We start from the raw sequence: 12,784 nt of genomic DNA on the forward strand, positions 1-12,784 counted from the left end.
GTATGTAGTCTGATGCTGGAGATTTTTTTAATTGGGTTGAACTTCAGTAGATTTGTTTGCAAAGAAAGCATTAATATCCTCACATTGTTTGATACGTTTTCATAGCTATTCTTTGTCAATGTTTCTCCTCATTTAGACATGCTAATTTATGCTGGTTCCAAAACCTTCCAGTGAGGCTATGAAAAGTGAACAGAAGTGTCTGCAAGCAGATCTGTATAATTTGCAACAGAAGAGCTCAGAGGTGTAGGGGGGCAAAATGGCGCCCAGGGCAAAATGGAGCCCTTCCCCATGCCCCAACTTGTACCGCCCCCCGTGCCCCCCCGTGCCCCCCACTTATCTTAGTTCCTTTCTCCTGCCCCTCAGTTCCTCTCTCCTGCAGCCTGGTGGGAACTGCACTTCCCACCAGGAAGTTCATCTCTCCTGCAGCAAGGTCTCCTGGGAAGTGTAGTTCCCACCAGGCTGCAGGAGAGAGGAACTGAGGGAGGAGAGAGAGGACCTAAGGGACAGGAGGGAGGAACTAGGGTAAGTGGAGGGTGTGGGGGGAAGGGGGCAGGGCGATTTCCCACCCCCACTGGCACGTGCCCAGCGCACGGCATCTCCTTCCCCTTATAGCTCCGCCATTGGAAGAGCTTGTGGCTGGTTTTTGGTATACATAAGCACATACATTTGTATTTACACAAATGTCTTTGTTGCAGGAAATGCTTCAAGCCTTTGGGAAATTGAGATGTACTAGGAGAGGGTTACACTGACTTATATGTGAAGAAGTTACATTGATCAGCACAAACTCCACTTCTGTGCTTTTACGTTTTTGATTGTTTTATAATATTTTAAGCTAAGCTAGGGTGTTTGTTTATATAATTTATACCCTGCCTTTCTGTCCAGCTTTTGCCCTCAAGGCAACAGTATAACCGGCAATTAAAAACAAACAGCAAGGAGTGTCACCTGGTAGCAGAAGACTGATCCAGGCGAATAGATGAATCTCCCTGGGGAGGGAATTCTGTCATTTTTGATTCCAGGGCTGAGAAGACCATTTCTCAGTTTGCCACCTGTTTAGCGTCTGATGGTGGATGGCCATCTGAATCAGGGCCCCTGAAAATGATGGTAACAGTTGGGCAGGTTTGTGTAGTGTAGGCAGTCCTTAATGTTTGCAGGTGCCAGGCCACTTAGGGCTTGGGCAGCCCCATGTACAGCCTGAGGTGCTGGGCTGTAGCACTGCTATCACACCACCCTGCCACCTCCAGAAAGCTTTCAGGTGGCGTGGGGAGGCAGGAGAAACAACAGACCTCCCTGACCAGCTGAAATCCTTCCAGAAGGCTGATTGGGTGGTGTAAGTCCAGGAACACACTGGCCTGCCTCCTCATTCTGGTGTCTGATTGGACACCAATGCAACTTCTAATTGTTTCCAGTCGGGTGGCTGAGGTCTATGGCGCCCGCCTGCCTCTCAGGTTGCCCACCACACTGGCGTATTTGGCAAATGTGCCAGTACAAGGTTGTGCCAGCTCCATTGAGCCATTCCCCCCTCCCCCCACCACCTTTGGATGGGGCTGTAAAGTTCAATGCCAGTATTTTTAATTGGGCCTGGAAACAGACTGGAATCCAGCATAGCTAAAGAAAGACTAGAGTGGTATGGTCCATATAATCTACTCAAGATAGCATTCTTGCTGCAGCATTCTATGCTAATTATAATTTCCAGTACATGGTTTTGTGTGGCCTTCTGATCTTGCCCGGGGACACAAATGACATTGGTTCCCAATGTTGACAAATGGCAGCTGCCAGGCTGCATGGCACCTTCTTGTTTTCTTCAATAATGGGTTTTTTAATGGCAGTTTCTTTTTCTTTTTAATGTTCTGAGTACTATAAGAGTTATTTACAACTCTGGGAATGATTCATGGATGTTACATTACGGCCCATTGTACAAAATTCTTGCTTAGTTTTCTCTCCAATCCAGTTTCAGTAATGTGGTGGTTATATTAAGCTTCATAATAACATTAAAGGTTTCTATGGGGCATGTAATTATTTCTGGGGTAGGGGAGGGGTAGTGCCTGTCTTTTTTTCCTGTATTGTTTTGCAGTGTAGGAGTATGCATTTGCACACACAACCATTTATATAATTTTGACTTAGCTATTGATGGTTAATTTTGTTCTGCATGTACTAGCAATAGAGCCAATATCTAAAAAAATATTTTCTCATTTATAAATGTAAAATATTTTGGACAGTTTGATTATAGAACATATATGTAGAGCAGCCTGCTCTATCTTTCTGAGAGGCTTTCAGAGAAGGGTTCTTCAATTCTCTGCAGTAATACTCTGCAGCAAACACTCATGAGAAAATTGTTTAATGAGTCCTTTGTGGTTTCCCCAAAGGCATAATTGACATGGGCAGAAGCATGATATTTACGACAGAGCAGCATTTGGGCCAGAGTCCGTCAAAGCCTGCTTAAAGTAATCCCTTACCTGAGTTCTTGCATCTGGAAGTAACAAAGTGTTTTGAGAATGATGCACCCATTGTGGGGACCATGGAGTCTGCTGACACCTGCCAGGTGTTTTTAGATAGTGTGTGGGGCAAGGCTTCTGATTGACGGTTAGAGATCAGATTGGCCGTGTAGCTTTTTTAAAATGTTGCTTTGGCATCAACTGCTACCACAGCACAAAAAACTGCTCTGAGCTTCTGAAGTTATGGTGAGCTGCAGCGATCATTTTGTGGCTGGCTCTACCTTCTGTGGCAGCCATTTTGTGGTGGCCATTTTATTGCTGTGCCCGCATGCCAGAATTCAAAATGTGCTCACAGGCTCGAAAAGATTGGAGGCCCCTGAATTACAGTCTCTTGTAATACTGTGGCCGTTTGGTTTTTCCAGCATATTCTTAGCTGCTTGATTATATTTTTATGGCATAAGGAACTGGCGGACTTTTTCTTCCTGTAAAAGCAAAATGCTTAATGGATGAGTTGTTTGACTCCCAGCTTTGAGGTAGGAAGACCATAGTTCAGATTTTGTCTCAGCCACATACTCATTGGGTGACTTAAGGCATACCTCAGCCACACACTCTCCCCTCATAATAGAAGATGTAATCCATTCCACAGCCCTCCGAAGCAGGAAGTATGTTAAGTTTCATGAACACTGCAAATGCATTGTATAACTGCTGAGGTCTTTTAATAAAACTTAACAATTACTATTGCTTTTTGAAACTGTCCACTGAACATGGACTTGTCAGCACAGAATGAAGTACTGAGGTTCTAACCAATGTTATGGTACATTTGCTCCCAGCAGCCATGTATCTTCAAGGGACGCTGCTCCCATTAAGAATGTCTTCTTAATCTAAGTTGGACCAGCTGCTGGGCTGTTCTCACCCTTTGCATTCAAAGTGATGCAAAGCTTGTACTCAGGAATGCCCGGACATTTCAAAACCAGCAGCAGCACTGGCAAGGGAGGGAGAGGACTTCCCATCTGTTCCCTTCTTTCCATTCCAAGTGATTATGAAGATGTGATTCCCATAGAAGCCTCCTGCTTGATCTTCATGTTGGTCAGTGCCAAGTCTATTTGAGATATGATTATAGTATGATATCAGTCTGGCTGGTCTTTTTCTCCCTCAGCTTGTTTATACCAAGTATTTGATCTTCATCAGTATTGAAATGAAAGACTCAGAAAAGAAATAGCTTACAATGTATTTTTTCCCTTCGCAAATTTCTATCAGTGACCTATCCAACTTTGGCTATGTGTACCTTGTACTGGGTTCCTGAGGTAAATGGCAGTACTATTGGTCAACTGAACTTTCTTCAGCATGCCCCCTATTCATCTTTGAAACAGCATCAACAAACTTTGCTATCTGGAAAAAAATGAGTTTTTCCCTATCTGCTGATGGTAATACTAGCTTGTCCTGATCTAACCTTCCTGGAAAATGGTCTATATTGGTCCTCAGAAATCATTTGTGTCAACATTTCACATGGGACAAATTCTCAGTGGACTTACAATCACAGCAGCCACACTCTTTCACTGTATATAGTTCCATCAAATATACCATCTAAAACTACAAGCTCTAGAATATTTAAGCATTCTTTATTGACAGTCTTTCTATGCTCATAATTCATGATATCAGTACAGTACACTTGAAGAGTTGAGGAAAAGTAGCAACTGCCTTTAAAGGAAGGTTGTTCTAATAGTACCTAGTAATTCAGCATCAGTTTGAACACTCCGGTCTTCCAGTCTTTTACTGAAATTTGCTTCTTGGAAACCTAGGCGTTTTCCCCATGGTCAAAATATCCTGGGGAAAACTGGGATCGTACATACCGGGAGGTTTCTATCTTGGTTTCTTCCTCCGCACGGCAGCCCGGCAGTGCGTTCAGGCCAGAAGGAAGAACTCCAGGTGATTACGCATGGCCCCCAATTTACTTTCATTTTCCTTGCCAACGTTGTTGTGCATGCATAAACTGTCCCATTTTTCCACTGTTCTGATTGGCTGTATCCGGCGAGGTGAGAAAAATAAACAGGTGTTTGCATGGGAGTGGGATCCGCGCGTTTTTTTTAAAAAAAAAACCCCAATTTCATTGTTTTTTGAAAGGCGCAGGATACGGGAAATCTCATGTGGCGGGCCCGAGTTAGACCTGGAAGCCATGCAAAAATCATGGCCGAACCGGGATGATTCACCTCCTTATCCCAGGATATATTGGCTGAGGGGAAAATGCCCAAGGCTCCTTGAGTATTTGAGAATACAAGGGTTGTCACTGATCTCTACACAAAACCACACCATAAGTTGAACTTCATCTCTCCATGTCTCAAAGTTAGAAAACCCAGAGATGTATAAAAATAGTTTTCAGCCAATAGTTAATGGCTGCTTTTTAAACCATTAATGAGGGTAGAAATAATTATATTGTGACCATAGCTGAAGATGCTGAAGGCAAAACAACTAACAGCAATGGGTCACATTTGTTTTGGATAACTTCTAAGAGTTGGAGATTTCCAGAGTTTCAAATTATGCTCTATGTAAAAGCTGTGGGAATTATTTAAAAAATTTCCAAAACTGGAGGAAACCAGGTGACTTCCTCTCTTCCAATAAGAAAAAACAAATGAGAACACAGCAGGAGCCAATGCTAAAGGAAAAGCGGAGTCAGACTGAATAAGCTATCGACCCTGTTGACAGACCTATGAGGTGGTGGTTGTCACAGCCTGTTCCCCTCTGCCGCCATTAAATCTGTTGTAACTTCTACCATGAACAAAATAGCTAACTGGATTATTTCAACCCAAATTAATCTCTTTCTATCTGTCTCTCTCCGCTTTGTTGTTGATTTAGAAAATCTATTCATTTTTTTTGAAGTTGCCTCATTTGGAAAATTAATTATTTTCGGGAGTACATTTAAATCCCCTAAAGTAGGACTCTGACACAGTAGTTTACATTTCCTGTGTACGTTCATCTGCTGCAATGGTAGTTTCAAGATACAGCCTTTTCTGAAGAGAAATGATCCCATCTTCTATTTTGTTTTTTTATATATAGAGGGAGACAATATGTTAAACTACTTCCTTTCTCTCTACATCCTATTCTGAACACTGTGAGCTCACCATCTGAGTAATTCTGAAAAAAAGCCAATTCTCCACTATTTTATATCTGTTCATTGTCAATTTTATTAAGTATGGTTGTTTCTAGAGCTATAAATCACTACTTCTTTCCGGTGTGTTATTTATTTCTATGTGATGAGGCTTCAAGCAAAATTTCCCTGGAGCAGTTACTAGCAGAAGCTGCAATCCTCTTTCCCAGGAGTAAGACCCATCGAATAAAATTGCTTCTGAGCAGACCTGCTTAATATTGCTCTCGCATAATATCAAACTCTAGTTCATCAGGCAGGAAGCTGGTTTAGAAATTCTGATTCAGAGAGGCAAAGTTGTGAAATCTGTACCAACACAGGAAGCCAAGTATAATACTCACCAGATAATCAGACATGTTCCTGCTTGAGTAGCTATTTTTAAAAGAAGTGACAACATAGTCTATCCCTCGATCCTCAGTTTCAGTAATCAACACTTAATTTAAAACGTGGAATTACAGAAACCTCTGGTAATTGGTCTTCAAACATGCAGCTTTTATTTATTATGCATTCAGAGGAGGAGAGATTATTATCTTGCTTTTCACAGACTCCTTCACTAGTTTTGGCTTTAATCATTTTGGATAGCTAAGGTCACATCTAGCTTGTATCATTACAATCGTTATTGACAACTTGATCTAAGCTGAGTAACCAACTTTGTTGAACCTGTGCAAACTTCTGGAATTTTGAGAATGGTTAGTGGGCACACCACAAAATGGCTGCCACGGGAGGTGGGGTAGATCGCAAAATGTTAGGAGGTTTTGAATCAGATATCATCCCATACTAGAGGCAACTGAAGAGATGAGGAGATGCTTCCTGTTCTTTTCTGAAGTACTTTCTACTCCTCTGAGTTAGAGGAAAGCTAGGCTTGGCTCTTTGCTTTGTGGAAGAAAGGAGGGGGCATGAATAAACACATACCATACTTTGGGGATCATTGCTTTAAGAATGTTATGACTTGCTATATTGTATGTAACTTTCACATAGTGGCTTACCGTTTTGTATTTCAGGGAAAGGTCCATCTAGAGTTAAGGCTCAGTGAAGTCATAACAGACACTGCTTGCAATAAGCTTGCTACACGGTAAGACTGATATGTATTAGTAACTTGACGATGTTTCCATACAGCAGCTGCATATGTATATTAATATATGTTAAATATATTTCTGTTTTTAAACAATCTAACCAGGATCCAAAGAACCATGGAACTAATTCTACAGCCCCAGTAGGACTTCCGGTTTGGTTTCCCATCTATGTACCCACTCCCACCCCAAAATGCCACATTGCATGTTGGCTTTGAAAGTAAGAAAGATTTGCGATGTCTGCTAGTCAAGTTATTTTAAATTATCAGCAGGGCTGGTAAGGGATAGTTTAGTTCTTTTGATCCTGGTCATTGCTTCTAAATACATTAATGTCCTTCATAAATCACATTATGTGCTCTGTAAAAGTTTATTTTATGTTAATTGAATTTTTTTAAAAAAACAATCCATCTAAGCAAATACTTGGTGTCACTTTTAGATGAAATCTACATTTTACAACCCAAATTGAAATATTATACCTATTTAGAGGCCTATTAACTGACACAAATGCCAGTCCTTTGCTGTAAATTATATAGTACGGTAAGTTAGCATAATAAGCCAGTATATTTTACCGTGGAAAAATCCCTATCATGATTGCCCAAGTCTTCAATTTGACTGTACTTTTCAAAAATTCAGGCAAATATTAAGTATTTCATACTTTTGACAATAATTATGAATATTGAACTAGAACTGTAACAGAAATGGCCTCAAGCAGATTGTAAACCGTGAATATGGTTTAACATATTAATTAATGAACTGAATCTTTTAAAATTGGGCTTTTAACCATTTTTTAATGAATGTTATGATTTGCTATATTGTATGTAACTTTGACATAGTGGCTTACCATTTTGTATTTCAGGGAAAGGTCCATCTAGAGTTAACTTTTGTGTATGCCAGAAATGTGTTTATGGGTTGTTTGTCCAATAGTAAATGGTTTGCTTATATCCTCTTGACAAATTTCCTATAGTGAATATTAAGATGGTGTTTACATCCACACTTGAAGTTGGATCCAGTGGAAATAATTTTCTCATGCTAAAGGTCTTGATCAAGAGGAAGCACAAGAAGATAACCTCAGTAGCTATTTACGCTAAATCACCCTTATTGTGTCATCTCTTCCATTTTTGCTTGTGCTAGTGGTCTTTCACAACCAGTTTCTGGGCATTAAAATATAAGGGGAAGAGGGGCTAGTAAAAATTGGGATGGAGCCTAGAATTTTTGTTGGTATTTTTTTTTCTGAGGGTGTATTGCTACAAAAGCTGCACAGAGTGGTTTGTAACATGACAATCAAAGAATCAAAAGTGTTCAACTTTCTGGTCAAAATGATTCCTTTCTCTACTATAACAGAATTAGATTTCCTTTTTCACCAGTTTAGATTTTTCTCCTGCTAAATTTGTTCATTATTTTTCATGCTGTTATACTGTGAAGAGAGACGGAGAGGTATGCTAAAACACCATCTTAGATTAGAATATGGGTGGTTAGTATGTTAATTTGGCCATTATAATGCAACCAATTTTTGTCCTGTGAAATCATTTGGAGGTATGAACAGATTAGCACGACTGATAGAATCATAGAATCATAGAGTTGGAAGAGACCCCAAGGGTCATCAAGTCCAACCCCCTGCAATTCAGGAACACACAGTCAAAGCACGAAACGATGCTAGCTTTGTGGTAGAAGATTTGCTGCAGTGGGTGTTCCTCCTACACTGCTTGCATACGATAAGACAATCCTTGCCAGACAAGAGACTCAACCTTCCGCCATGTCCTACCACCTCCAAATGGAAGAACAAAGTCATGCAACATGCCGCTATGTCGTTCTCATTCTCATTTATAACAACAACCATTCTGCAACAGCTCATTCCAGTGTCCAGCTCTGCCATTAAAATATAAGAAAGCAGGAATAAAGTAAAAAATTGGGATTTGCTCAATTCTGTTATGATTTCTTTTCCGAGGCAATTGTTGCCAAAGTCAGCCATGGTTTGTAACATGACAACCAAAGAATCAAGAAGTGTAAGAAGTGTTTAAGAATGTTTTGTCTTTTGAAGGGAAAGGATCAGTGCTGGAGGCAGTAGTGGCCATAAGAATCTTTCTTCAGTACTACGTCCAGTAATACTTTTCAGATACTTTTTATCTATATTGCTCACTTAATCCCTGGACTCAGTCACAATTTCTAGTTGGGATGTGCACCAGGCATCCACTTCTGGTGAGCCTGTCTCTTAGTTGCTGTGGGGCAGCCTGCAACATGTCAGCCTCTATTGTGGCCTCTGCTAAGTCAGGTTGAGACTTAGAGACTTTGTTCTGAATCCATATGTGGGTTCGAGTCTGTCTGAGCTGACCCTCAGGTGCTTCTGTTGCTCCAGTACCTTTCTGCTGTTAGTGTTTCAACATTAGGACCATAGCACTGGGCATGATGCTATTATCTTTGCAGACTTCCAGCCCTCTGAGGTTTCCATGGATACTGGGTCCTATGGATTAAAAACAGGTAGTAGTTCAGCTGCCCCATCATACTACTCCTTATGTCTCTCTTGTAACTGCTGAAGCCGAGCCCTTCTACACTGTTGGCAATTGTGGGCCAAGAAGTGGTTGTGAAGGTCATTCTCAGCTTGTGTCCCATCAGCACCTGTGCTGGGGAGTATTTCAGGCCAGTCACAGGTGTGTTTTCTGGCTCCAGCAGTGTTAAATGGACATTTTGGCCTGATGTAGCAGTTTTATCAACACTGATAGTCTGAATCATGCATTCAACCATTCCATTCAACTGAAGGTATCCTAGGCAAGTGAATTCAACTGAAGGTATCCTAGGTGAGTGAATTTTATTCCCCAAGATCTGGCAAAATAAGAAATTTCTCCGCTGGCAAAGGGAAGAAGATCACTACTTCCTCCAGGATGCCATGTCAGGCTAACACAGCTTTCATTTGGGCAATAACAGAATGTGCTGATTTATTTGGAATATGTAGAACTTAATCTAGAAACTTTAAGTAGTAGTCCACTAAGAACAGATATGAGTGCTTGCCAGAGTAAAAAATGTCTGTCTCATTCCATGGAAGGTCTGGATCCTTGGATTTCATGTGGCAGTAATAATCCCTTGGATTACTTGGTCTCTGCTCCTGATATACCATGGATCGTTTAATCATTTGTTCTATGTGGTGGGTAATCTGTAGCCAGTACATGGCCAATATAACCACAGACTGGGGTCCATGTTCTTCTTCCATTGTAACCAGCCTACTTAAGCAGGCCCTTAACATAAGCAGGCCCTGTAAGCAAGCTGAGGTTCTTGTCTTGTGCTGTGTTTCACTCATGTTACGAGAAAAATGGTGTGGATTTAATTTCTCAGGTTTACTGTAACCAGTTCAGAGAAGTACCTCCAACAAGCTTTGTGGCATGACCATAACCCTAGAAAGGAATGTATGTCTTTGGTTAGAAATCCAGGGCAGGACCAACTGCAGGTTGGAGCACCATGTTCTCAGCAAAGCCTGTTGATCGCTCACTTTTTCTGGGAAGAGACCTTAATGTTATATGAAATTCTGAAAAAGATAAAAGTGGCAAGGAAAGTCAGGTTATCCTTTTTTTTTACATGAATAGTACGCAGAAGCAACACAATTGTCTTCCCTGGTGCAGAATTTTCTTTGTGGTGGGTGACTGATTGAAGGTTCTGTTCACTCATATTTTCTGCAGCCTTGAATCTGAAGCACTGAGTACAGTTTACTGGAAACCTTTTGTATACGACGCCATTGAAAAGAGCAGGAAGAGTGCAAGAACGCAGCGGTTCTGTTGTATAGCTGCCATTCATTACAGAGGAGCTTGTATTGTTGCATCAATTCCATCTGTGCCAGTACCCTTTTCCCGCTGAAAATACATTCAGGCAGCATTTTGAACATTCTGTGAATTTGATATTGCAGGAAACTTTGGATGGGAAACATCATAGCTATCCCAAATCGCCAACAAGTTTATCGGAGACTGAACACATCCTGCAACCTTTTTGTTTGTTTGTTTATGAAAGTTACTATCTGTTAAGAACAAAGCCTGTTACGACAGTCCAGTCCAGTTTCCTTTTCCTGCTAAGGGCCTCTCTGGTCTTTTATTTGATCTTCAGCTGATTTGAGTGCTCCTTTCCTGCTCTGAATACCCCGTGAAGTGGTTCAATAACCCCTTCACTGCTTCTAGCGGGAGTGAGAGTCTAGTATAGATAACCGGAGCCCAGGGAAGATAAGCTTGAAAGCAAGCACAGTGGGAAAGGATGGAATAAGATCAGGAGCCCAGCTGCGTAAAGCATAATTTCAGATTGGTCATGGGGATTTTTATGTATAATAAAAACTTTCCTTGTCTTTTCACCCATGAAGGCCTCCTCTGTGGCTACTTGTTTAATATCCGGGTGACCATACCAACTTAATGTTAATTTGAGTGCAACATGCTTTGCCTGTGCAAATCTTTTTCCAAAAGATAAAGGCAGTCCCCTGTGCAAGCACTGGGTCATTACTGACCGATGAGGTGACATCACATCACAACATTTACTAGGCAGGCTATGCTTACAGGTTTGCCATTGACTTCCTCAGTCATCTACGCTTTATTTATTTATTCGTTCGTTCGTTCAATTTTAGAATACTGCCCCATCCCCAGGGGGCTCCCTATGCTTTATTCATTTACTCCCTATGCTTTATTCATTTTACCAGCCATGGAAGGATGAAGGGCCATATATACACTTCCTGGCTCATTTTAGATTCTGCTGTTTCAAAAAGGGGGAAATTTCTGCACTATTTGCTTATCAAGAGAAAAGCCAAGTATAGACAAATGTTGTAGGTTACCTAGATTCTGTCATTTGTTTATGTAAAGTCACCTGGGCTATTCATAATACTTTTTGTCCCTTAACAATTATTAAGGGATCATGAATGGATCAAGGCATCATGCTTTCTCTCTCTTTTGCCAATCCATTCTCTTATATATAGGGTCTCTCTGGCCACTCTTACAATACTATCCTATGCAGAGTCACTCCAGTCTAAGCCCATTGAAATGCATGAAGGTAGACTGAATAACTCTGTTTAGGACTGCAGTTAACCACAGTTAACCATGGTTAATGTGCTAACCAGGATTTACTCCTAATCCCATACTGTGCTTTTTCTTTTCTTTTATGCATTTGTCCATTTGGCATGATACAGTATTTGATAAACCAAATAAGTCTGGATTTTTTTCCCCATCTGGTTTGCAGGAGATTTTGTAGTGGTCCCATCTGGTTTGCAGGAGGCTATGGAACAGCACAGATTTTCAATATGAGTGTGCATAGGGCTGACTCATATATGCATCTTTATTAAAGCAAACATTGCTTACATTCAGAGTAAGGCATAAAGGCCTAGGAACAAGAGAAACCACTAGCAAGGGAAGAATTCCTGGGTACCAGTTAGTCTGGGGTATTGAGTTTCGCTTTGTGTTTTTCTCAGTAGAATGTTTTATGTTTCTGTTGAGGGTTTTTCTGTGAGAGCTGAGTGAGGGTACTGAGTATATGTATCAAGCCTATTAGAACCCTGTGTGTGTGAACAAGCCATTAGCCAGAATATTTTAAGTTTCAGGAACTGTACCATCTGAGTAACAACTGTACAATATCTAAGCTGAACTGTAACTGAGAACTGAAATACTGAATCTCTGAGCTAAGCTCTAGTGTGTATATATGTTTCTTATTTGCCTCATCCATTCCATCACTCCAAGTCATTCATCTCCCCTTCCCATCTCCTCTATTTATAAACCCTTTATTCTGTTTAAGTTTAAAATGTGCCTCAGTATTCTTATCTTGTATGCCTTATTGAGGAGTTTGCCTGGAAAGGGTTTAAGAACTGGCATCCTTCACCTTCAAAGTCAGTCACAGGGCTGAGGGAAAGTGCTTTTATTATACCAAATGCTACCATTTCTGAAGTATCTCAGTCCCCGAGGGGAAAAGGCGGGAAAAATCTGACAAGCTAGGTGTGAGAGTGGTTTCCCTGCCTGAAGAAGTAAAAAAGGTGTGGGGGTCCATCACACCACCCTTGCTGTTAATGTACTACCGTAACTAGGATTCACTTCTAATCCTATCCTGGGCTTTTTCTTTTCTTTTTGTCTTTTACACCTTTGTCCATTTGACACGATACAATAATTGATAGTTCTAAGCAGTGGCGGAGCGCCAAGGGG

The 12,784-nt window shown here is 41.0% G+C and overlaps 1 protein-coding gene across 4 annotated transcripts in view; it reads left to right on the forward strand.

Moving 5' to 3' along the window:
• Positions 1-12,784, forward strand: part of RASA3 (RAS p21 protein activator 3) — a 211,123-nt gene that overhangs the window by 140,925 nt on the left and 57,414 nt on the right. For all 4 annotated transcript variants that reach the window (XM_048492563.1, XM_048492562.1, XM_048492564.1 and 1 more), the window contains one exon: positions 6,573-6,643. In XM_048492563.1, the coding sequence (XP_048348520.1) occupies positions 6,573-6,643 (71 nt within the window). The remainder of the gene's footprint in view (positions 1-6,572; positions 6,644-12,784) is intronic.

The sequence above is a fragment of the Sphaerodactylus townsendi genome, linkage group LG04 (assembly GCF_021028975.2).
Source record: "Sphaerodactylus townsendi isolate TG3544 linkage group LG04, MPM_Stown_v2.3, whole genome shotgun sequence".
NCBI classification, from domain to species: Eukaryota; Metazoa; Chordata; class Lepidosauria; order Squamata; family Sphaerodactylidae; genus Sphaerodactylus; species Sphaerodactylus townsendi.